At 48.4% G+C, this 25,773-nt stretch overlaps 1 protein-coding gene across 1 annotated transcript in view; it reads left to right on the top strand.

Annotated features, from left to right (window-relative positions):
• herc2 (HECT and RLD domain containing E3 ubiquitin protein ligase 2) overlaps positions 1-25,773 on the top strand; it is a 170,942-nt gene that overhangs the window by 96,633 nt on the left and 48,536 nt on the right. Inside the window, exons 56-69 of the mRNA XM_042322735.1 lie at positions 193-368; positions 2,967-3,078; positions 4,720-4,801; positions 5,650-5,884; positions 6,527-6,704; positions 7,431-7,512; positions 7,603-7,774; positions 10,765-10,909; positions 14,977-15,202; positions 17,943-18,117; positions 18,376-18,547; positions 22,642-22,782; positions 22,971-23,162; positions 23,956-24,109. Of these exons, the coding sequence (XP_042178669.1) occupies positions 193-368; positions 2,967-3,078; positions 4,720-4,801; positions 5,650-5,884; positions 6,527-6,704; positions 7,431-7,512; positions 7,603-7,774; positions 10,765-10,909; positions 14,977-15,202; positions 17,943-18,117; positions 18,376-18,547; positions 22,642-22,782; positions 22,971-23,162; positions 23,956-24,109 (2,242 nt within the window). The remainder of the gene's footprint in view (positions 1-192; positions 369-2,966; positions 3,079-4,719; positions 4,802-5,649; positions 5,885-6,526; positions 6,705-7,430; positions 7,513-7,602; positions 7,775-10,764; positions 10,910-14,976; positions 15,203-17,942; positions 18,118-18,375; positions 18,548-22,641; positions 22,783-22,970; positions 23,163-23,955; positions 24,110-25,773) is intronic.

The raw sequence follows: 25,773 nt of genomic DNA, 5'->3' as shown, positions 1-25,773 counted from the left end.
GTACTTAATATACGGGCCATTGATTCTTAAAGAATAGAACTTCTAAATGAGTTATGCTGCTGTACCCCACCAGAACCCCACATATAGGCCTGTTTTAGTCCACTGTTTGGAAACAGTCAATCGACAGCTCCAGCTTCAAAAGAGGAAATCTGTAATTCCTCAGTACCACGTAACCAGTGTGTTCTCTTCCAGTACCACAGGTACATAGAGATAGCCATCAAGCAGTGCCGCAGCTCTGGTATCGACTGTAAGATCCACGGCCTGGGCATCGTGGGACGGATCAGAGCAGAGGATGAGGACCTGGCCACCGTGCCGTTCCTGGCTTCAGACAACGAGGAAGAGGATGATGAGAAGACGCCTACTGGGAGGTGAGGAATGATTCTGTTTTTAAAGTAGTGCCACTATCCTAAATCAACCCCTAGACCCTGACACCATACGCCCTAGACCATACGCCCTAAACCATACGCCCTAGACCATACGCGCTAAACCATATGCCCTAGACCATACGCGCTAAACCATACGCCCTAGACCATACGCAGTTCGCTCCGAAATCCATCGGGTCCAGGGGATTTACTGCATAGATTTAATTGCCAACACAATCTCTTCTACAGAGAGCTGTTCATCTAGTTCAGCAGCTGTCTCAGGTTCAACTATAGGAACATCTAACTTCTCAAAGGTGTGGAGTAAGGTGGCACTACCAGCTGATTCTGAAGTGTATATTTGTGAGTAAAAGTTATGAAAGCATGAATTGACCTCTAAATGATCAATACATCTGTCAGCCAGCTCATCAGTTATATCAGGTTTGGTTTGCGGTTCTGTGGTGCAGCTAATGTATTTTCTCTGATGTTCATCATTTTGGTATCGAGATTTACTCATTAGATTTACTCATTAGATTTACTCATTAGATTTACTCATTAGATTTACTCATTAGATTTACTCATTAGATTTTCAGCTTGTCGAGGTTAAAGATCAAACACCATCTGAAGTGTGAAACATTGTTTTAGTAAATCTGGGGATGAAGAGTGTGAATACGCTATATACAAATCCTAGAATGGATTTGTAAGTCCCCCTCGGCATTGAACATTGCACTTCCTGTACGAAATAATTTGGCCCCTTTTTTAAATAAGCCTTCAGTGATTCCCATACTGAGACATTCCAGGGGTTTGATTTACCTCGAGAAACAGCTCAATTTCAGATGATATGAAAGAGGGTTTCTTCTGATCGCACTAGTGAGTTACGCCACCCAGGGGGATAATTAGGATGTGTATTTGGTAAAAGTAGTTTCATAGTAAGAGGGAAGGAATGATCTGGAATTACTATAGCTTGGTAACTCTGTGATGAGGGGCAGAAATCTATTGTCTAGGGAAAAGTAGTCTATAGGTGAGAAGGTCTTATGAACTGGCAATAAAAAACAGCATTCCCTCGCTGTGGGATTGTGGAAACGCCACGCATCAGATATGCCTTACAGAGCCTTCGGAAAAGTATTCAGACCCCTTGACTTTTCCCACATTTTGTTACTTTACAGCCTTATTCTAAAAGGTATTAAATTGTTTTATTCCCTTATCATTCTACACACACTAACCCATAATGACAAAGCAAAAACATTTTTTTTTAAATGTTTGCTAATTTATAATTTAAAAAATTGGCTGTGTGCTTAGGGTCGTTGTGAAGGTGAACCTTCGCCTCAGTCTGAGGACCTGACCGCTCTGGAGCAGGTTTTCATCAAGGATCTCTGTACTTTGCTTCGTTCATCTTTGCCTCGATCCTGACTAGTCTCCCAGTCCCTGAAAAACATCCCATGCAAATGTTTTCCTCTCCTCCGCTCCTCCACTTAAAGTGCTGCCATAGAAATAGAATTAGTACAACCGGCGTCCCCATTCAAGTCAATGAGGTCGTAATGGGTGGTCCCAATTCAAGTCGATGAGGTCGTCATGGGTGGTCCCAATTCAAGTCGATGATGTCGTCATGGGTGGACTGGCGGCCATTGTGAGGAGCAGAGCCGGGAAGTGTAGCTATCAATATGTGTTGTGATTGGTTGTTTCAACTCAACTTGATCAATGTATTATAATTGTTGTGCATTTCGAACGGTTATTACGGTCATCTGGCCAATCCAACATTTCATGACTGTCACAGTCCTAATCAAAGGTTCCCCTCGATTCATGCTGGGCCTGACCGTTCCCTGTTTATTACCTCTATATTCATGCTGGGCCTGACCGTTCCCTGTTTATTACCTCTATATTCATGCTGGGCCTGACCTTTCCCTGTTTATTACCTCTATATTCATGCTGGGCCTGACCGTTCCCTGTTTAATACCTCTATATTCATGCTGGGCCTGACCGTTCCCTGTTTAATACCTGTTTATTACCTCCCTATATATTCATGCTGGGCCTGACCTTTCCCTGTTTATTACCTCTATATTCATGCTGGGCCTGACCTTTCCCTGTTTATTACCTCTATATTCATGCTGGGCCTTTATTACCTCTATATTCATGCTGGGCCTGACCTTTCCCTGTTTATTACCTCTATATTCATGCTGGGCCTGACCATTCCCTGTTTATTACCTCTATATTCATGCTGGGCCTGACCTTTCCCTGTTTATTACCTCTATATTCATGCTGGGCCTGACCTTTCCCTGTTTATTACCTATATTCATGTTTATTACCTCTATATTCATGCTGGGCCTGGACCTTTCCCTGTTTATTACCTCTATATTCATGCTGGACCATTTCTCTGTTTATTACCTCTATATTCATGCTGGGCCTTTTCTCTGTTTATTATTACTAAAACCCTTATCTACACCAATACAGTTGGCTGGTATTTCAGCTCTATTTTATTCATGCTCTGATGATTCCTTCAGAGCATCTTTGGCCTCTGAGTCAGTAGAGATCATTTTGTCCATGTTCATATCTTTAAATCCCCGCTGGGTTCTTTTTACAGATCTGATTCCTCTCTTTCTGTTCTGCTAGTTTGGCCCGTAAGAAGTTGTCCGGTCTGGAGTCGACTGCCACCATCCGGACCAAGGTGTTTGTCTGGGGACTCAATGACAAAGACCAGCTGGGAGGACTGAAGGGGTCCAAGGTACTGCCCGGTCTGCTTTGATTAGCCTAAAGTTCACCTTTCAAATGTAAGGCGCATGCCCTGCCAAATCTGAGGATCTCTCTTTTCCAGCCATCTATTTCCTGTGTTTGAGGGGTGCAGAAATCCCCTTGTTACTTCCTGTAAATCTCAGTGGACTGATTGCTTTCATTTTAATCTCGTGACTCTTTCATACTCTTCCTTGTCGTTTTGTCCTGTTAATGTTACGACCACGGAAATGTTTGTAATAACCTGTCAAACACACCCCGGGTCGTGGCTGAAATGGGCTCAGTGGTAACCTGTCAAACACACCCCGGGTCGGGCTGAAATGGGCGTGGCTGAAATGGGCTCAGTGGTAACCTGTCAAACACACCCCGGGTCGTGGCTGAAATGGGCTCAGTGGTAACCTGTCAAACACACCCCGGGGCTCGGGCTCAGTGGCTGAAATGGGCTCAGTGGTAACCTGTCAAACACACCCCGGGTCGTGGCTGAAATGGGCTCAGTGGTAACCTGTCAAACACACCCCGGGTCGTGGCTGAAATGGGCTCAGTGGTAACCTGTCAAACACACCCCGGGTCGTGGCTGAAATGGGCTCAGTGGAAAGCGTAGAAGGACGCTATAAAGCTTGGCCTGGGATTGAACGCGACACCACAAGACAGAGAAGAGAAAAAAATCACTTTATTTTGATGGAATTTAAAAAGTTGAATACAGTTTAAATGTTTACAAATGAGATGCGCTGAAATGCAAATGACTTCTGAAAAGGAACATTCAGATTCTAGTGATAAAATGTCTGATCTAGAACCAAGCTGTTGATTTTAATATGAAGGTTCCCTGCAATTGACACACATGTTGACTTACGCAACAGTAATTAACGAGACCGCACAGGTGACTGCAGGTAGGCCTAGACAAAGAATGTTTTTGGTAGTTGTATCCCTGTCCCATCCATTTATGTTAATGTTTTATATAATGAACAAAAATATAAATGCAACCATTTCAAAGATTTACAGTTCATTAGAAGGAAATCTGTCAATTTAAATAAATGAAATAGGCCCTAATTTATGGATTTCACGTGACTGGGCAGGGGCGTAGTCGTGGGTGGGCCTGGGAGGGCACAGGCCCACCCACTGGGGAGCCAGGCTCAGCCAATCAGAATGATTTTTTTTCCCCCACAAAAGGGCTTTATTACAGACAGAAATAATCCAACACTTCACATGTTGCGTTTTATATTTTTGTTCAAGTTTATATGCAAATAAAACCAGTGTATTTGTGCAAATGAAGCACATACAATTTTCTTTACTTTAACACAAAATATATAAACAAATACCTGATACCGTTAGAAAATGTATATATATGAGTGCATTCTAAGAAAATATAAAGTGACATTTTACAATAAATTGAATAACAGAATCCCAGAATGATTTGTCCGTGCCAGTAAAAAGCTGCTGTTATTCAGTCAACATCGGATGGATTTAAAACATTCTTAAAGTTTGGAGTATCTCCATCCATTGTCCCAACTGTGTTGCATTTCTTAGAATAGTTTTTACAAAACATCAATAAAATAGATGGGAAATGCTGCAGTTGAATGTTAACAGCTGTCTAATTCTTTAGTCTGATCCTCTGCATGTCGGTGCTCTTCCTACTCAGATCAAGGTCCCGTCCTTCTCTGAAACCCTCTCAACCCTCAACGTGGTGCAGGTGGCCGGCGGCTCTAAGAGTCTGTTTGCAGGTCAGTAAAGACGCAGACAAAGAACAGCTGGAAGACATGAGAGGGCGCTGCCTGCTGCATGAGAGGGCGATGCCTGCTGCATGAGAGGGCGATGCCTGCTGCATGAGAGGGCGATGCCTGCTGCATGAGAGGGCGCTGCCTGCTGCATGAGAGGGCGATGCCTGCTGCATGAGAGGGCTGCTGCATGAGAGGGCGCTGCCTGCTGCATGAGAGGGCGCTGCCTGCTGCATGAGAGGGCGCTGCCTGCTGCATGAGAGGGCGCTGCCTGCTGCATGAGAGGGCGCTGCCTGCTGCATGAGAGGGCGCTGCCTGCTGCATGAGAGGGCGCTGCCTGCTGCATGAGAGGGCGCTGCCTGCTGCATGAGGGCGCTGCCTGCTGCATGAGAGGGCGCTGCCTGCTGCATGAGAGGGCGCTGCCTGCTGCATGAGAGGGCGCTGCCTGCTGCATGAGAGGGCGCTGCCTGCTGCATGAGAGGGCGCTGCCTGCTGCATGAGAGGGCGCTGCCTGCTGCATGAGAGGGCGCTGCCTGCTGCATGAGAGGGCGCTGCCTGCTGCATGAGAGCTGCCTGCGCATGAGAGGGCGCTGCTGCTGCATGAGAGGGCGCTGCCTGCTGCATGAGAGGGCGATGCCTGCTGCATGAGAGGGCGATGCCTGCTGCATGAGAGGGCGATGCCTGCTGCATGAGAGGGCGATGCCTGCTGCATGAGAGGGCGATGTTTCTGTTGAGAAAGGTCTTCAGAAACTACGTGTGTGTGTTACCTGTAATGTTCCAGTGACTGACGAGGGGAAGGGGGTGTGTGTGTGTGTGTGTGTGTGTGTGTAACTGACTTACCTGTGTTGTTCCAGTGACGGCCGAGGGGAAGGTTTATTCGTGTGGAGAGGCCACTAACGGGCGTCTGGGCCTGGGTCTGTCCAGCGGTACCATCCCTATCCCCCGCCAGATCACTGCTCTCAGTAACTACGTAGTGAAGAAGGTTGCGGTGCATTCTGGGGGACGCCACGCCATGGCCCTCACCGTAGATGGGAAGGTGTTCTCCTGGGGAGAGGGAGACGACGGGAAACTGGGACACTTCAGCAGGATGTAAGTTATATATGATGCGTCCCAAATTGCACCATATTCCCTACATAGTGCACTACTTTTGACCAGGGCCCATAGGGACACCTAAGCAGAATGTAAGTCCTCTAATCATCACACCCTACACTACACTGTGAGACTTTCATTCTACTGTGTTCACTGCACTAAGACTTTCATTCTACTGTGTTCACTACACTAAGACTTTCATTCTACTGTGTTCACTACACTAAGACTTTCATTCTACTGTACACTACACTAAGACTTTCATTCTACTGTGTTCACTACACTAAGACTTTCATTCTACTGTGTTCACTACACTAAGACTTTCATTCTACTGTGTTCACTACACTAAGACTTTCATTCTACTGTGTACACTACACTAAGACTTTCATTCTACTGTGTTCACTACACTAAGACTTTCATTCTACTGTGTTCACTACACTAAGACTTTCATTCTACTGTGTACACTGCACTAAGACTTTCATTCTACTGTGTTCACTACGCTGTTCACATGACAACTGAATGTTGATTTTATTAACTTATGGTTTTGAGGCACGAATGTCCTTTATTCAGAAGATGTAGAGTATATAGAAAAACGCAGCACATCGATACCAATCTCTTTTTAAATGCATCTCTTTCTCCCTGAAGGAACTGTGACAAGCCGCGCCTCATCGAGGCCCTGAAGACCAAGAGGATCCGGGACATCGCCTGCGGCTCGTCCCACAGTGCTGCCATCACCTCCAGTGGAGAACTGTACAGCTGGGGCCTGGGGGAGTACGGACGGCTGGGACACGGAGACAACACCACGCAGCTACGTCCCAAACTGGTACGTAGTAGAGACAACACCACGCAGCTACGACCCAAACTGGTACGTAGTAGAGACAACACCACGCAGCTACGACCCAAACTGGTACGTAGTAGAGACCACACCATGCAGCTACGTCCCAAACGGGTACTTTGGCTGTGTTGGGTGGAGATTATAAACCTAGAGAGGAACCAGGCTCTGAGGGGTGGCCAGTCCTCTTCTGGCTGTGCCGGGTGGAGATTATAACAGAACATGGCCAAGATGTTCAAATGTTCATAAATGACCAGCATGGTCAGATAATAATTATCACAGTAGTTGTCGAGGGTGCAGCAAGTCAGCACCTCAGGAGTAAATGTCAGTTGGCTTTTCATAGCCGATCATTGAGAGTATCTCTACCGCTCCTGCTGTCTCTAGAGAGTTGTAAACAGCAGGTCAGGGACAGGTAGCACGTCCGGTGAACAGGTCAGGGTTCCATAGCCGATCATTCAGCCGAGAGAGTCATTCAGTCCGGTGAACAGTATTCCATAGCCGATCATTCCACTCCTGCTGTCTCTAGAGAGTTGTAAACAGCAGGTCAGGGACAGGTAGCACGTCCGGTGAACAGGTCAGGGTTCCATAGCCGCAGGCAGAACAGTATAATAAATGTGGTTTTCTGAGACTCCTGATGCTGTACATGTGGTTTTAGATTGGCTATAGAACTGTTAAACTGTTAAAGTTGTGTATCTGATTTGTCTGTGTTTGATACAGGTGAAGGTGCTTCTGGGTCATCGTGTGGTCCAGGTGGCTTGTGGGAGTAGAGATGCTCAAACTCTAGCCCTGACAGATGAAGGTACTTGCGTGTGTGTATTTGTGCTGAGTTGAATAGATAGCCATGTGTCGTTACTCTGCAGTGCTCTGAGCTCTCTTCTTCCCTCCTCAGGTCTGGTGTTCTCCTGGGGCGATGGGGACTTTGGGAAGCTGGGTCGTGGGGGCAGCGAGGGCTGTAATATCCCTCAGAACATTGAGAGGCTGAATGGGCAGGGAGTCTGTCAGATAGAGTGTGGGGCTCAGTTCTCCCTGGCTCTCACCAAGTCTGGAGTGGTCTGGACATGGTAAGATTTATTAGTCACAGACACATATTTTGCAGAGCTTATTGCTGGTGTAGCGAAATGGTCATGGACAGCTGAGTAGGATTACGAAACATCCTGAAAACGTAAAAAATCCCTGGTTTTTCATACATCCCAGTGGGAGAATTTCCTGAATCAGCAGTGAATAAGCTTGCTATGTAACTTATTGCTAGCTTGTAATACTACAAATTGCTCCCGAGTGACGCAGCGGTCTAAGACACTGCATCTCAGTGCTAGAGGCGTCACTACAGTCCCTGGTTCGTATCCAGGCTGCATCACATCCGGCTGTGAATTGGGACTCCCATAGGGCGGTGTGCAACTGGCCCAGTGTTGTCCCGGGTTTGGCCGGGGTAGGCCGTCTTGCCTAGTTAAATGTAAAAAATAAAATTTTAAAAATGACTATGTCCATAGCCCCGCCCCTTGATCCTGGTTGACGTGTCAACAACTATCTGCAAATGATGAGCAGTCAGCAGTTCACACACCAACTAGGCTACGGGGAAGACAGTCAGCAGTTCACACACCAACTAGACTACAGGGAAGACAGTCAGCAGTTCACACACCAACTAGGCTACAGGGTAGACAGTCAGCAGTTCACACACCAACTAGGCTACAGGGAAGACAGTCAGCAGTTCACACACCAACTAGGCTACAGGGTAGACAGTCAGCAGTTCACACACCAACTAGGCTTCAGGGTAGACAGTCAGCAGTTCACACACCAACTAGGCTACAGGGAAGACAGTCAGCAGTTCACACACCAACTAGGCTTCAGGGTAGACAGTCAGCAGTTCACACACCAACTAGGCTACAGGGAAGACAGTCAGCAGTTCACACACCAACTAGGCTACAGGGAAGACAGTCAGCAGTTCACACACCTATACTATATATTATTATACTGAACAAGAATATAAACGCAACAATTTCAAAGATTTTATTGAGTTACTGGGTTGAAATAAATTAATTAGACCCTAATCTATGGATTTCACATGACTGGGAATACAGATATGTATCTGTTGATCACAAATGCCTTAAAAATAATGGGCCTTTGTGCATTCAAATTGCCATCAATAAAATGCAATTGTATTCATTGTCTGCAGCGTATACCTTCCCTTACCATAACCCCCCCCATGTTCACGACGTTGACATCAGCAAACACCATACCATAACCCCCCCCATGGGGCACTCTGTTCACGACGTTGACATCAACAAACACCTTACCATAACCCCACCATGGGGCACTCTGTTCACGACGTTGACATCAACAAACACCATACCATAACCCCACCATGGGGCACTCTGTTCCCAACGTTGACATCAGTAAACACCATACCATAACCCCCCATGGGGCACTCTGTTCACAACGTTGACATCAGTAAACACCATACCATAACCCCCCATGGGGCACTCTGTTCACAACGTTGACATCAACAAACACCATACCATAACCCCACCATGGGGCACTCTGTTCACAACGTTGACATCAACAAACACCATACCATAACCCCACCATGGGGCACTCTGTTCACAACGTTGACATCAGTAAACACCATACCATAACCCCACCATGGGGCACTCTGTTCACAACGTTGACATCAGTAAACACCATACCATAACCCCCCCATGGGGCACTCTGTTCACAACGTTGACATCAGTAAACACCATACCATAACCCCACCACCATGGGGCACTCTGTTCACGACGTTGACATCAACAAACACCATACCATAACCCCCCCCATGGGGCACTCTGTTCACAACGTTGACATCAGTAAACACCATACCATAACCCCACCTCCACCATGGGGCACTCTGTTCACAACGTTGACATCAGCAAACCGCGCGCCCATACGACACCATACACATGTTCTGAGGCTGTGAGGCCGGTTGGATGTACTGCTACATTCTCTAAAACAACGTAGAGAAATTAACATGGATTTCTCTGGCAACAGCTTTGGTGGACATTCCTGCAGTCAGCATGCCAATTGCACGTTCCTTCAACTTGAGACATCTGAGGCATTGTGTTGTGTGACAAAACTGCACATTTTAGACCCCTTTTATTGTCCCCCAGCACAAGGTGCACCTGTGTAATGATCATGCTGTTTAATCAGCTTCGTGACATGCCAAACCTTTCAGGTGGATGGATTAACTTGGCAAAGGAGAAATGCTCACTAACAGGGATGTAAACAAATGTGTACGCAACATTTTAGAGAAATATGGTTTTTGTGCGTTTGTAACATTTCTGCTCATAAAACTTGGGACCAACACTTTACATGTTGTGTTTATATTTTTTGTTCAGTGTAAAATAACGTTTGATCGGTACCAGATAATTCTGTTCTGATTACAGATTTGAATAGCAGAGAAGTATAGGAAGATGTCATAATCTCTACCTTTTTCGTCTTAGTTGTTGGGAAAGTGGTCAAAGTAGCTGATTTGTTTCTAAAGTGACTTTGTTTACAGTGAATAGAATGTTGGGAGAGATGATGTCACTCTGGAACCTTCTAGAATGCAGAGGAAATCCCATGAAAGTGGATGGAGGACAAAAAGTTTAATCGTTTAAAAAGTAGAAAATATATCCAAAAGTTGTAATTCACACACTTTCAAAGTTTGAAGGGTGTTTTTATCTTAAATGGTGTAAGAGGAGTAATGTTGTAAAGAATAATAATAACTATAAATCCAAATGAATTCATACATCATCTCCAGTGTGGCTGCTGTCCCAAGCCCCACTACTAAGTGCTGTGTGGCTGCTGGCCCAAGCCCCACTACTAAGTCCTGTAGCTTTCGCACATTAACAGCGCTGTCCCCTGAACAAGGGTAGGTGGTTACATTTCAAATCAAATCAAATCTGGACCTCAAAGCCAGTGGACACCAGGTGGATGCAATGAATTATCAGGTAGAAGAGAAAAGCAGTGGGGTAGGGCCCTGGTTTATGTGATGTTCTACCCAGGGATAAAGGTGAATAACTGTCTGTTTCTCAACCAGGGGTAAAGGGGACTACTTCCGTCTGGGCCACGGGACAGACGTCCATGTGCGTAAGCCTCAGATGGTGGAGGGGCTGAGGGGGAAGAAGATCATCCACGTGGCCGTGGGGGCGCTGCACTGCCTGGCTGTCACCGAGACTGGACAGGTGGGTACTGGCCTCCACGCCTCCGAGCTGTTCACAGACTAGTTGGCAAGACACCAGGCTAGGCCTCCTCCACATCAGACAGCAGGCTAGGCCTCCTCCACACCAGACACCAGGCTAGGCCTCCTCCACACCAGACACCAGGCTAGGCCTCCTCCACATCAGACACCAGGCTAGGCCTCCTCCACACCAGACACCAGGCTAGGCCTCCTCCACATCAGACACCAGGCTAGGCCTCCTCCACATCAGACACCAGGCTAGGCCTCCTCCACATCAGACACCAGGCTAGGCCTCCTCCACATCAGACAGCAGGCTAGGCCTCCTCCACATCAGACACCAGGCTAGGCCTCCTCCACATCAGACACCAGGCTAGGCCTCCTCCACATCAGACACCAGGCTAGGCCTCCTCCACATCAGACACCAGGCTAGGCCTCCTCCACATCAGACACCAGGCTAGGCCTCCTCCACATCAGACACCAGGCTAGACATCCTCCACATCAGACACCAGGCTAGGCCTCCTCCACACCAGGCTAGGCCTCCTCCACATCAGACACCAGGCTAGGCCTCCTCCACATCAGACAGCAGGCTAGGCCTCCTCCACATCAGACACCAGGCTAGGCCTCCTCCACATCAGACACCAGGCTAGGCCTCCTCCACATCAGACACCAGGCTAGGCCTCCTCCACACCAGACACCAGGCTAGGCCTCCTCCACACCAGACACCAGGCTAGGCCTCCTCCACACCAGACACCAGGCTAGGCCTCCTCCACACCAGACACCAGGCTAGGCCTCTTCCACACCAGACACCAGGCTAGGCCTCCTCCACACCAGGCTAGGCCTCCTCCACATCAGACACCAGGCTAGGCCTCCACATCAGACACAGGCAGACACCAGGCTAGGCCTCCTCCACATCAGACACCAGGCTAGGCCTCCTCCACATTAGACACCAGGCTAGGCCTCCTCCACATCAGACACCAGGCTAGGCCTCCTCCACATCAGACACCAGGCTAGGCCTCCTCCACATCAGACACCAGGCTAGGCCTCCTCCACATCAGACACCAGGCTAGGCCTCCTCCACATCAGACACCAGGCTAGGCCTCCTCCACATCAGACACCAGGCTAGGCCTCCTCCACATCAGACACCAGGCTAGGCCTCCTCCACATCAGACACCAGGCTAGGCCTCCTCCACATCAGACACCAGGCTAGGCCTCCTCCACATCAGACACCAGGCTAGGCCTCCTCCACATCAGACACCAGGCTAGGCCTCCTCCACATCAGACACCAGGCTAGGCCTCCTCCACATCAGACACCAGGCTAGGCCTCCTCCACATCAGACACCAGGCTCCTCCACATCAGACACCAGCCTCCTCCACATCAGACACCAGGCTAGGCCTCCTCCACATCAGACACCAGGCTAGGCCTCCTCCACATCAGACACCAGGCTAGACCTCCTCCACATCAGACACCAGGCTAGGCCTCCTCCACACCAGGCTAGGCCTCCTCCACACCAGGCTAGGCCTCCTCCACATCAGACAGCAGGCTAGGCCTCCTCCACATCAGACAGCAGGCTAGGCCTCCTCCACATCAGACACCAGGCTAGGCCTCCTCCACATCAGACACCAGGCTAGGCCTCCTCCACATCAGACACCAGGCTAGGCCTCCTCCACATCAGACACCAGGCTAGGCCTCCTCCACATCAGACACCAGGCTAGGCCTCCTCCACATCAGACACCAGGCTAGGCCTCCTCCACATCAGACACCAGGCTAGGCCTCCTCCACATCAGACACCAGGCTAGGCCTCCTCCACATCAGACACCAGGCTAGGCCTCCTCCACATCAGACACCAGGCTAGGCCTCCTCCACATCAGACACCAGGCTAGGCCTCCTCCACATCAGACACCAGGCTAGGCCTCCTCCACATCAGACACCAGGCTAGGCCTCCTCCACATCAGACACCAGGCTAGGCCTCCTCCACATCAGACACCAGGCTAGGCCTCCTCCACATCAGACACCAGGCTAGGCCTCCTCCACATCAGACACCAGGCTAGGCCTCCTCCACATCAGACACCAGGCTAGGCCTCCTCCACATCAGACACCAGGCTAGGCCTCCTCCACATCAGACACCAGGCTAGGCCTCCTCCACATCAGACACCAGGCTAGGCCTCCTCCACATCAGACACCAGGCTAGGCCTCCTCCACATCAGACACCAGGCTAGGCCTCCTCCACATCAGACACCAGGCTAGGCCTCCTCCACATCAGACACCAGGCTAGGCCTCCTCCACATCAGACACCAGGCTAGGCCTCCTCCACACAGACAGGCTAGGCCTCCTCCACATCAGACACCAGGCTAGGCCTCCTCCACACCAGGCTAGGCCTCCTCCACACCAGACACCAGGCTAGGCCTCCTCTACACCAGACACCAGGCTAGGCCTCCTCCACACCAGGCTAGGCCTCCTCCACACAGACAGGCTAGGCCTCCTCCACATCAGACACCAGGCTAGGCCTCCTCCACATCAGACACCAGGCTAGGCCTCCTCCACATCAGACACCAGGCTAGGCCTCCTCCACATCAGACACCAGGCTAGGCCTCCTCCACATCAGACACCAGGCTAGGCCTCCTCCACATCAGACACCAGGCTAGGCCTCCTCCACATCAGACAGCAGGCTAGGCCTCCTCCACATCAGACATTTCTGAAAAAATGTTTTTGCTTTGTCGTTATGGGGTATTGGGTGTAGATTGAGGGGGGAAAAACTATTTAAACAATTTTAAAATAAGGCTTTAACGTAACAAAATGTGGAGAAAGTCAAGGGGTCTGAATACTTTCCGAATGCACTGTGTACCACCCATTTATGTTTATATGTTTTCCCTTTTGTACTTTAACTATTTGCACGTTGTTACAACACTGTATATAGACATTAGGAATATTATTTTGGAACTTTTGTGAGTAATGTTTACTGTTCAATTTTTATTGTTTATTTTACTTTAGTTTATTATACATTTTACTTACTTTGGTAATGTAAACATATGTTTCATATGCCAATAAAGCCCTTTGAATTGAATTGAGAGAGAGATGTTTTAAGGAGAGAAAGAGCTGACCTTAATGTCTGTGAGTTAGGGTTCTCAGAAGGAGAGGCTGAATTTCAAACAGAACACTTGGAGCACTCGGTATGCACATTCCTGAGGCAATCGAGTCTGTCCTGAGCTCCCTGGCATGGGAAACTCTGATGGGCCAGAATAGTTGAAACATTGTTTCAAGTTTACTACCGCAAGCTTTGGGCCGGACCCGGTTGATAGTTGATACAATGTTTCAAGTTTGTTGTAGAGAGATGAATGCGATTAGAATTATTATAATTTAAATTAAGCTGTTCCACGAAAATGTGCATATGTAAATCATAACATCGGTAGAAATGGTCAATACATTTTCATTCCACGTGAAACAGGTTGCTGACTCCTGGTGGAGATTATTACCAGCAACTTCAGGAGCGTAACGTCTGAATCTGCGGGAGGAGGATTCATCCACAAGTTTCTTCTGGTTATCTTGATCTCTGGCTCCCTCTTGAGTCATTAGTGGTCTTAAATATTTCATCAAACTGTCCACTTAAAGCATCAGACAAGCTCAGTGCCAATAGTTTTATTAAATACATAATGTGTGTCTATATATGGAAAAATAGCCGTTTAGAAATTGAGGAAGAACAGACAACTCTGTCGGGGACAGCCCTAATATACTTGTAAATATCTGGTGCAGTAGAGTAGGCATGTTGTTTTGTTCCTCTATCACAGTACGCGGCGGTGTCTGCCTACATGCTACAAGACACGTCGCGGGAGACAATGCTCTTAAATGGATTTAGAATGTTTGAATATTGATAAGTGGCAGTTAGGACGTCTTATTGTCTCAATGTTAATTTTGACCGAAACACTTGCAGACTCGAGTGATCACTTCTGAACACGTCAGCAAGCGGCCACTCGATAAAGGGCTAAGTGTTCGGTTTCACATTCAGCTATAGAGATGTGAGAGAGGGAGACAGAGGTGTGTCAGTATCTGTAAGTGTATCTGTACTGTTCCACCAGGTGTTTGCGTGGGGGGACAACGACCATGGCCAGCAGGGTAACGGGACCACCACGGTGAACAGGAAGCCCACCCTTGTTCAGGGTCTAGAGGGACAGAAGATCACCCGTGTTGCCTGTGGCTCCTCCCACAGTGTTGCCTGGACCACCGTAGATGTCACCACCCCCTCTGTCCACGAGCCTGTCCTCTTCCAGACCGCCAGGGACTCTCTAGGGGCATCATACTTAGGTAACCTAACCCTAACCTCCTGTACAGCTAGTAACCCTAACCCTCCTCATACCTAGGTTACCTAACCTCTACAGCTAGTAACCCTAACCCTCCTCATACCTAGGTTACCTGACCTCTCCAGCTAGTAACCCTAACCTCTCTACAGCTAGTAACCCTAACCCTCCTCATACCTAGGTTACCTAACCTCTCTACAGCTAGTAACCCTAACCCTCCTCATACCTAGGTTACATAACGTCTCTACAGCTAGTAACCCGAACACTAACCCTCCTCATACCTAGGTTACAAGTAACCCGAACACTAACCCTCTGCCTAGGTTACCTAGCTTTACCCCTAACCCTCCTCATACCTAGGTTACATAACGTCTCTACAGCTAGTAACCCCCTCCTCATACCTAGAACACTAACCCTCTGCATCTCCAGCTAGTAACCCTAACCTCTCTACAGTTTAACCTAACCCTCCTCATACCTAGGTTACATAACGTCTCTACAGCTAGTAACCCGAACACTAACCCTCCTCATACCTAGGTTACCTAACCTCTATACAGCTAGTAACCCTAACCCTCCTCATACCTAGGTAACTGTATAACAGTATAATTTAATATACTTTTAAAGAAGACTTAAAGCATGAAAAACACGTGGAACGTTGTAGGTGATGTGTCAATTAAATAATGTATTTTTAAAATCCAGCACAAACATATCAACATTTTTATTTAACCAGGCAAGTCAGTTAAGAACAAATTCTTATTTTCAATGACGGCCTAGGAACACATCAGAAAGCGGCCACTCGATAAAGGGCTAAGTGTTCGGTTTCAGATTCAGCTATAACTCAGGGGCAGAACGACAGATTTGTACCTTGTCAGCTCGGGGATATGAACTTGCAACCTTTCGGTTACTAGTCCAATGCTCTAACCACTAGGCTACCCTGCCGCCCCAATGATATGCTTCAGAAAAAATACAATACTAAATAATAACCCCCACAAATAATATAATTTCAATGTATTATTTTAACAAAACACACAAATATTCATAAACATCACAATGACCCAATAACCTTATTTAATGTTTTGTTTTGTTTAAATTCAAATTCAGTTTAGGCTATGTTAGCCTATTGGGTGCGCCTAACCAGGAAATGATTCGTCCCGTATTTTCACATTTCGATTCCCATTAGTTTATTCAGTTCATAGTCGTTTGACATTCAAATCAAATTTCCCCCCAGAAAATAAACGGTAAGCAGACAGTGGATGATCTCTAGAAACAGGAGAAAAGGATGGATCTCACAGGAGATCGGAAGGCGTGTCCGTGTTCATTAAACATGTTCCGCGATCCCTTTTGTAAATCCACAACAAGGAAATAATCTGACAGGCCAGGAACACGATCGCAGTGCCAACAGGAAATACAAACCACGGATGGCACGGACTGCGCTTAGCAGGCGGGAGTTTTCTTCTCGCGATTTGAATCTGATGCCGCTGTGGTTTATCGGTGTCTTCCAATCGCAGGTAGGCTATAGCAAAACACTCCTCTCTGGATGACCACCAAGCAACCTCAGAGATGCGAAGAAGAGTCTTCCTCCATCCAAGATGGCCGCCCAGTGGAAGGTCATGAAAGTCATCTAGAAAACAGCCCGCAAGGCCCTTGGCTACCACAAGTTGATATGTATTGCCTTTTCATTCAACAGGGATCCTCCTGAACAGGATTCCTTGGAGTACTTTGAATCCAATTTGACCTGGATGCTCACTGGAAGCTTCTTTGTTCTACCTAAGGTCACTGACCTCTTGGTCCTGAGCTTCAGCAATCTCAGCGAGAGAGGTGGGAAGGATAGAAAGACTGAGTGGTGGTGACAGCAATGCTACTTGGCTTGCTGATGGAGCCACGGCTCTGGACAGAAAATCAGGAACGATGTTTCTGATGGCCTTTCCGGTAACAACCCTCATACCGTGGTAATCTATCTCTCAGTACAGGAGCTACAACTGGTAGTAGATTCAGGGCTTTGAGTCAAGAGTCTAGATGGGGCTGGGAGTAGAGGTTACAAACCCCCTAACTACTATTACATGGATTAGGATAGGACTCAGGTCTGACTTGGATTAGGATAGGACTCAGGGCTGGCTTGGCTTGGGTTAGGATAGGACTCCGGTCGGTCTTGGATTAGGGTTAGGATCGGACTCAGGTCTGGCTTGGATTAGGGTTAGGATAGGACTCCGGTCTGGCTTGGATTAGGGTTAGGATAGGACTCAGGTCTGGCTTGGATTAGGATAGGACTCAGGTCTGGCTTGGGTTAGGATCGGACTAAGGTCTGGCTTGGATTAGGGTTAGGATCGGACTAAGGTCTAGCTTGGATTAGGGTTAGGATAGGACTCAGGTCTGGCGTGGATTAGGATAGGACTCAGGTCTGGCTTGGATTAGGGTTAGGATAGGACTCAGGTCTGGCTTGGATTAGGATAGGACTCAGGTCTGCCTTGGATTAGGATAGGACTCAGGTCTGGCTTGGATTAGGGTTAGGATAGGACTCAGGTCTGGCTTGGATTAGGATAGGACTCAGGTCTGGCTTGGATTAGGATAGGACTCAGGTCTGGCTTGGATTAGGATAGGACTCAGGTCTGGCTTGGGTTAGGATCGGACTCAGGTCTGGCTTGGATTAGGGTTATAGACAAAGACTCAGGATGAGGCTGGGGTTTGGCGAAATACCACTTTTTGCGTCAAGTGATGAATATTAAATATTGACATTTTTTGTATGTGTATTCCAGGCGTCCAGTCAGACAGTGACTCCTCGGCGGTGAACAATAAGATGAGTGGCCACAGTAATGGAGTTAGACCCAACCGCCCCTCTCTGGCTAAAATACTACTGTCTCTGGATGGGAACCAGGCCAAGCAACAGGCCCTGTCCCATGTCCTCTCAGCCCTACAGATCATGTATGCCAGGTAAGACTCCTCTCAGCCCCACAGATCATGTACACCAGGTAAGACTCCTCTCAGCCCCACAGATCATGTATACCAGGTAAGACTCCTCTCAGCCCTACAGATCATGTATACCAGGTAAGACTCCTCTCAGCCCTACAGATCATGTATACCAGGTCAGACTCCTGATTGGTGCCCTAATTTAATGTGTGTTGTATTGGTGATGTCAGGGATGCTGTGATTGGTGCCCTGATTTAATGTGTGTTGTATTGGTGATGTCAGGGATGCTGTGGTTGGTGCCCTGATGCCAGCTTGTATGATGGTCCCCATGGAGTGCCCCCCCCCTGACTCCTCCTCAGCATCCAGCCCCTCTGAGTCAGAGGGACCCCCTGTTCCCACAGAGGTGGAGGAGAGGGTCAGCCCTAACCCCTGGCAGACAGACAAGAATGGAGAGGTGAGGAACACTAGTCCCTACCCCCTAGTCCCTACCCCCTAGTCCCTATCCCCTTGTCCCTACCCCCTAGTCCCTAACCCCTGGCAGACAGACAAGAATGGAGAGAAGAGGAACCGTTGCCTCTACCGCCAAGCCCCGACTCCCGAACCCCGACTCCCTAGCCCCGACCCACTACTATCTACTCCCTAGCCCCGCCTCCCTAGCCCCGACTCCCTAGCCCCGACTCCCTATCCCCGACCCACTACTCTCTACTCCCTAGCCCCGAACCACGACTCCCTAGCCCCGACTCCCTATCCCCGAACCTCGACTCCCTAGCCCCAACTCCCTATCCCCGACCCACTACTCTCTACTCCCTAGCCCCGACTCCCTAGCCCCGAACCTCGACTCCCTAGCCCAGACTCCCTAGCCCCGACTCCCTATCCCTGACCCACTACTCTCTACTCCCTAGCCCCGAACCACGACTCCCTAGCCCCGAACCTCGACTCCCTAGCCCCAACTCCCTATCCCCGACCCACGACTCCCTAGCCCCGAACCTCGACTCCCTAGCCCCGAACCTCGACTCCCTAGCCCCGAACCTCGACTCCCTAGCCCCGAACCCCGACTCCCTAGCCCCGACTCCCTAGCCCCGACTCCCTAGCCCCGAACCTCGACTCTCTAGCCCCGATTCCCTAACCCCTATCCCCGATCCCCGACTCCCTAGCCCCGAACCACTACTCTCTACTCCCTAGCCCCGACCCCCTAGCCCCGACCCCCTAGCCCCGACTCCCTAGTCCCTAACCCCCAACTCCCTAGCCCCGACTCCCTTGCCCCGACTCCCTAGTCCCTAACACCTATCCCCTTCCCCAGGAGTTCCTAAAACTTTTTTGGGGCTGCCACCACATTTTTGTAAAGGAAGTGATGTAATCACCGCCAGTGTTAACTTTTTGAAGTGAGACTAAGGACAGTCTACTACAAATACAAAAGTATGTTGACAAGGATTGTTGCTATTTTTGCCACACCCGTTGCTGACCGGTGTAGAAAATTGAGCACACAGCCATGCAATCTCCATAGACAAACATTGCCAGTAGGATGGCCTTACTCAGCTCAGTGACTTTCATCGTGGCACCGTCATAGGATGCCACCTTTCCAACAAGTCAGTTCGTCAAATTTCTGTCCTGCTAGAGCTGCCCCAGTCAATTGTAAGTGGTGTTAAATGTGAACTGGAAACGTCTAGGAGCAACAACGGCTCAGCCACAAAGTGGTAGACCACACAAGCTCACAGAACTGGCCTGGCGAGTCCTGAAGCGCGTAGAGCGTAATAATATTCTGTCCTCGGTTGGGCTGAACCCATTTAGAACCTTTAATAATAGTCTGTCCTCTGTTGGGCTGAACCCATTTAGAACCTTTAATAATAGTCTGTCCTCTGTTGGGCTGAACCCATTTAGAACCTTTAATAATAGTCTGTCCTCTGTTGGGCTGAACCCATGTAGAACCTTTAATAATAGTCTGTCCTCTGTTGGGCTGAACCCATTTAGAACCTTTAATAATAGTCTGTCCTCTGTTGGGCTGAACCCATGTAGAACCTTTAATAATAGTCTGTCCTCTGTTGGGCTGAACCCATTTAGAACCTTTAATAATAGTCTGTCTTCTGTTGGGCTGAACCCATTTAGAACCTTTAATAATAGTCTGTCCTCTGTTGGGCTGAACCCATGTAGAACCTTTAATAATAGTCTGTCCTCTGTTGGGCTGAACCCATGTAGAACCTTTAATAATAGTCTGTCCTCTGTTGGGCTGTACCCATGTAGTCGTTTGTTTGTTTGTTTGATAGGCTGTTTGTCGACCAAGATTTTTTTCTAATCGAGCAGTGGCAATCATATAAAAGAAAATGTATGGCACACGAAACACCTGTCTGATTCACGCCTGTCTGAGTAGCCTAGTGGTTAGAGCGTTGGACTAGTAACCGAAAGGTTGTTGGAACAAATCCCAGAGCTGACAAGGTAAAAATCTGTCATTCTGCCCCTGAACAAGGCAGTTAACCCACTGTTCCTAGACCGTCATTGAAAATAAGAAAGTGTTCTTAACTGACTTGCCTAGTTAAATAACGGTTCAATGGTAATAAATCCCTTTGGGGATCTGGTAGTATGTCTGATTGTCTTAACTCACCGTCACTGTGGAGCATCTGTCTTTTTCTTCACCTCAAACATCAAGTAAACCAAGTCTGTTTTTACACCCATTGAGAATGACAATAATTCCTCAACGTAGCCTATTAGAAAAATCTTTTGATAACCACCCAGCATGAAAGGGAAAAATGTCTTGATCCAGTGGAAACTTGATAAAATATGCTGATTACTTCTTATCCCTTAAGCAAATAGTCTACAGCTGTGTCTGTCCAGAGCTCACTGGTACAGGAAACACTGAGGGGACAGAATATTTCCAGTTGATTAGCACCAGTTTGGGGCTGGACCAAGTTAATAGTTGATACAATGTTTCCAGTTGGTTAGCACCAGTTTGGGGCTGGACCAAGTTAATAGTTGATACAATGTTTCCAGTTGGTTAGCATCAGTTTGGGGCTGGACCAAGTTAATAGTTGATACAATGTTTCATGTTCGTTGCAGACAGACCATGCATAGCCAATGTGATTTATAGAATAGTTCATCAGGATATTTTCTACCTGTGGGCTGAAGTGTTTTTATTTGTTGGCTTTATGTAGACTATTTTTACATGTTGACATGTTGATTTTAGATTTGTATAATTTTTATTTAGATATATTTTTAATTAACCACACAACATTGATTTTGATATATGAAGACTTTATTTAAAAGTAAATGAAACTGTTCCATGAAAATGTGCGTATGAAATGTGATATAACTGGCACGCAGATCAGTATAAATGATAGGATAACGTCTACATGGAAAAGGTTGCTGGCCTGGCCTAGCCGCTAGCCTCTGACCAGTAACTTCAGGAGAATAACAACAGCACCTGCGAAGGCCAGTGGCAGAAGGAGGAGGCGGGTCAGGAACAGCTTTATTTCTTCTGGTTAGGCTATCTTGATCTCTGGATCCCTCTTTAGTAATTTGCGTGTCTTCATTTTTAATCTCAGTGCTCAGTACATACAGTATAGTTGATTTTTTTAACACATAGGGTGCGTCTCTACATGAAAAATACATGTAAAAAGAACATTGGACTCTCGGTCGACCAAGATGTTTCTTAGTACTAGTCCTCGGTTGCAACACTCCGAGTTCCAAACTGCCTCTGGAGGCAACGTCGGTACAAGAACTGTTTGTCGGGAGCTTCATGAAGTGGAAAAGCGTTCTCTGGAGTGATGAATCACGCTTCACCATCTGGTAGTCCGACGGATGAATCTGGGTTTGGCGGATGCCAGGAGAACGCTACCTGCCCAATGCATAGTGCCAACTGTAAAGTTTGGTGGATGAGGAATAATGGTCTGGGGCTGTTTTTCATGGTTCGGGCCTCTTAGTTCCAGTGAAGGGAAATCTTAACACTACAGAATACAATGACATTCTAGATGTGCTTCCAACTTTGTGGCAACAGTTTGGGGAAGGCCCGTTCCTGTTTCAGCATGACTGGTTTGTCAAGATCAGTGTTGAAGAACTTGACTGGTCTGCACAGAGCCCTGACCTCAACCCCATCGAACACCTTTGGGATGAGTTGGAACTCCGACAGCGAGCCAGGCCTTATTGGCCGACATCAGCGTCCGACCTCACTTATGCTCTAGTGGCTGAATGGAAGTAAGTCCCAGCAGCAATGTTCCAACATCTAGTGGAAAGCCTTCCCAGAAGAATGGAGGCTGTTATAGCAGCAATGTTCCAACATCTAGTGGAAAGCCTTCCCAGAAGAGAGTAGGCTGTTATAGCAGTAAAGGGGGAACCAATTCCATATTAATTAATACCATGATTTTGGAATGAAATGTGTCGCGACCCCTAGTTTGGAGTCCCTACCCCTTAACTTCAAACCCTGGGGACTTTATTTATCCCCAATGTAGAAGACCTCAGAGGATTGGCTCGTTAAGAAGACCTCAGAGGATTGGCTCGTTAAGAAGACCTCAGAGGATTGAATGGCTGATTAGATACATCTGCTCTTTGTTCTGTCACCAGGTGACCTCCTCCGAGGATGCTGTCACCCCCTCGTCAGCTGTGACCCCGTCTACTGCTGCTTCCTCTCGACCTTTCATCCCAGTCACGGACGACCCCGGAGCAGCTAGCATCATCGCAGAGACCATGACCAAAACTAAGGAGGTGAGCTCTACCCCCCCCTCTCCCCTCCCAGTGACTGGCCCACCTCTCTCTAACCCTGGGTAGATGATGCTGTTCGAGGTCTCATCTTCTTGTCTTTACGGTACGGTGAGTGTTTGGTTCCATCAGTAATGGAACCTATAACCCTAGTGGTGCTATCAGTAAATGTTATTCTTGTGGTTCTCTTCCAGGACTCAGAGTGTCAGAATAAGACCGGGGCTCCAGAACCTCAGTACCTGGACGAGTTCACCAGTCTGCTGGTACCTGATGATACCAGGGTGATGGTGGACCTGCTGAAGCTGGCGGTGTCTGTTCGCTCTGGGGAGAAGGGCAAGGAGGTGCTGTCTGCTGTGCTGTCTGGGATGGGGACTGCCTACCCACAGGTAGAGTACACGAATGCATAGTAGGAACGGCAGGACGCGCACACACACACACACACACACACACGGACACACACACACGGACACACGGACGCACACACACGGACGCGCGCACACACACGGACGGACGGACGGACGGATACGGACTAGAGCTGGGACGATAAACCGAAAATGACTTACACCGACATTGTCTTCTTACCGACGCATTTTCCTTACATTGGTCATTTTCTGTGGCTTTGCTACACAATGTTCATGTAGCTTGTTTTAAAACTGTTATTTGGTCGACAGTAATATTATGCTGATTCCTGCTATGAAAGTATCTGCCTGTCTCTGTTTGGGGGTCGGCTAATCTCCCCACTGTGACATGGAGATGTTCCTGACTCACTTCCTGTCCCCACTGTGACATGGAGATTTTCCTGACTCACTTCCTGTCCCCACTGTGACATGGAGTAGAGATGTTCCTGACTCACTTCCTGTCCCCACTGTGACATGGAGTAAAGTATTTACATTTATAGCGATATTATTTTTTGTCCATATCGCCCAGCTCTAGCACCTCCCCCAAAAAGTAATTTATCGCTGATTTATCATTATCGCAAAACAATTGGTCCATTTATTGGTATATAGATCTGTGTCCGTACCACACAGCTCTAATACAGACAGACACACAGCCATTGCTTACCCACAGGTGCTCTTTCATGTTTTGTATTTCCAGTGCCTTTTGAAAAGTGTATTTCATGGTTGATTTGAACCGTTGTATATTGAAAATGTATCTGTCTGTCCCTGTGTTACGCTGCAGGTTGCAGACATGCTTCTGGAGCTGTGTGTCACGGAGTTAGAAGACGTGGCCACGGACTCTCAGAGCGGTCGTCTGTCCTCTCAGCCGGTGGTGGTGGAGAGCAGTCATCCCTATACAGACGACACCTCTACCAGCGGCACCGTCAAGATACCTGGTAACATTTTAAATACAATGTACTGGCAGACAGAGGCACTGAGGGTGGAGTCTCTGTTGTAGACAGAGGCACTGAGGGTGGAGTCTCTGTTGTAGACAGAGGGACTGAGGGTGGAGTCTCTGTTGTAGACAGAGGGACTGAGGGTGGAGTCTCTGTTGTAGACAGAGGGACTGAGGGTGGAGTCTCTGTTGTAGACAGAGGCACTGAGGGTGGAGTCTCTGTTGTAGACAGAGGCACTGAGGGTGGAGTCTCTGTTGTAGACAGAGGGACTGAGGGTGGAGTCTGTTGTAGACAGAGGCACTGAGGGTGGAGTCTCTGTTGTAGACAGAGGCACTGAGGGTGGAGTCTCTGTTGTAGACAGAGGCACTGAGGGTGGAGTCTCTGTTGTAGACAGAGGCACTGAGGGTGGAGTCTCTGTTGTAGACAGAGGCACTGAGGGTGGAGTCTCTGTTGTAGACAGAGGGACTGAGGGTGGAGTCTCTGTTGTAGACAGAGGGACTGAGGGTGGAGTCTCTGTTGTAGACAGAGGCACTGAGGGTGGAGTCTCTGTTGTAGACAGAGGGACTGAGGGTGGAGTCTCTGTTGTAGACAGAGGGACTGAGGGTGGAGTCTCTGTTGTAGACAGAGGGACTGAGGGTGGAGTCTCTGTTGTAGACAGAGGGACTGAGGGTGGAGTCTCTGTTGTAGACAGAGGGACTGAGGGTGGAGTCTCTGTTGTAGACAGAGGGACTGAGGGTGGAGTCTCTGTTGTAGACAGAGGCACTGAGGGTGGAGTCTCTGTTGTAGACAGAGGCACTGAGGGTGGAGTCTCTGTTGTAGACAGAGGGACTGAGGGTGGAGTCTCTGTTGTAGACAGAGGGACTGAGGGTGGAGTCTCTGTTGTAGACAGAGGGACTGAGGGTGGAGTCTCTGTTGTAGACAGAGGGACTGAGGGTGGAGTCTCTGTTGTAGACAGAGGGACTGAGGGTGGAGTCTCTGTTGTAGACAGAGGGACTGAGGTGGAGTCTCTGTTGTAGACAGAGGGACTGAGGTGGAGTCTCTGTTGTAGACAGAGGGACTGAGGGTGGAGTCTCTGTTGTAGACAGAGGCACTGAGGTGGAGTCTCTGTTGTAGACAGAGGCACTGAGGGTGGAGTCTCTGTTGTAGACAGAGGGACTGAGGGTGGAGTCTCTGTTGTAGACAGAGGGACTGAGGGTGGAGTCTCTGTTGTAGACAGAGGGACTGAGGGTGGAGTCTCTGTTGTAGACAGAGGGACTGAGGGTGGAGTCTCTGTTGTAGACAGAGGGACTGACTCTGTTGTAGACAGAGGCACTGAGGGTGGAGTCTCTGTTGTAGACAGAGGCACTGAGGGTGGAGTCTCTGTTGTAGACAGAGGGACTGAGAGTCTCTGTTGTAGACAGAGGGACTGAGGGTGGAGTCTCTGTTGTAGACAGAGGGACTGAGGGTGGAGTCTCTGTTGTAGACAGAGGGACTGAGGGTGGAGTCTCTGTTGTAGACAGAGGGACTGAGGGTGGAGTCTCTGTTGTAGACAGAGGGACTGAGGGTGGAGTCTCTGTTGTAGACAGAGGGACTGAGGGTGGAGTCTCTGTGTGGTAGACAGAGGGACTGAGGGTGGAGTCTGAGGGTGGAGTCTCTGTGTGGTAGACAGAGGGACTGAGGGTGGA

Source organism: Oncorhynchus tshawytscha, linkage group LG05 (assembly GCF_018296145.1).
Source record: "Oncorhynchus tshawytscha isolate Ot180627B linkage group LG05, Otsh_v2.0, whole genome shotgun sequence".
NCBI classification, from domain to species: domain Eukaryota; kingdom Metazoa; phylum Chordata; class Actinopteri; order Salmoniformes; family Salmonidae; genus Oncorhynchus; species Oncorhynchus tshawytscha.
The sequence above is the reverse complement of the archived record's forward strand: the minus strand, read 5'-3'. Positions and strand labels throughout refer to the sequence as shown.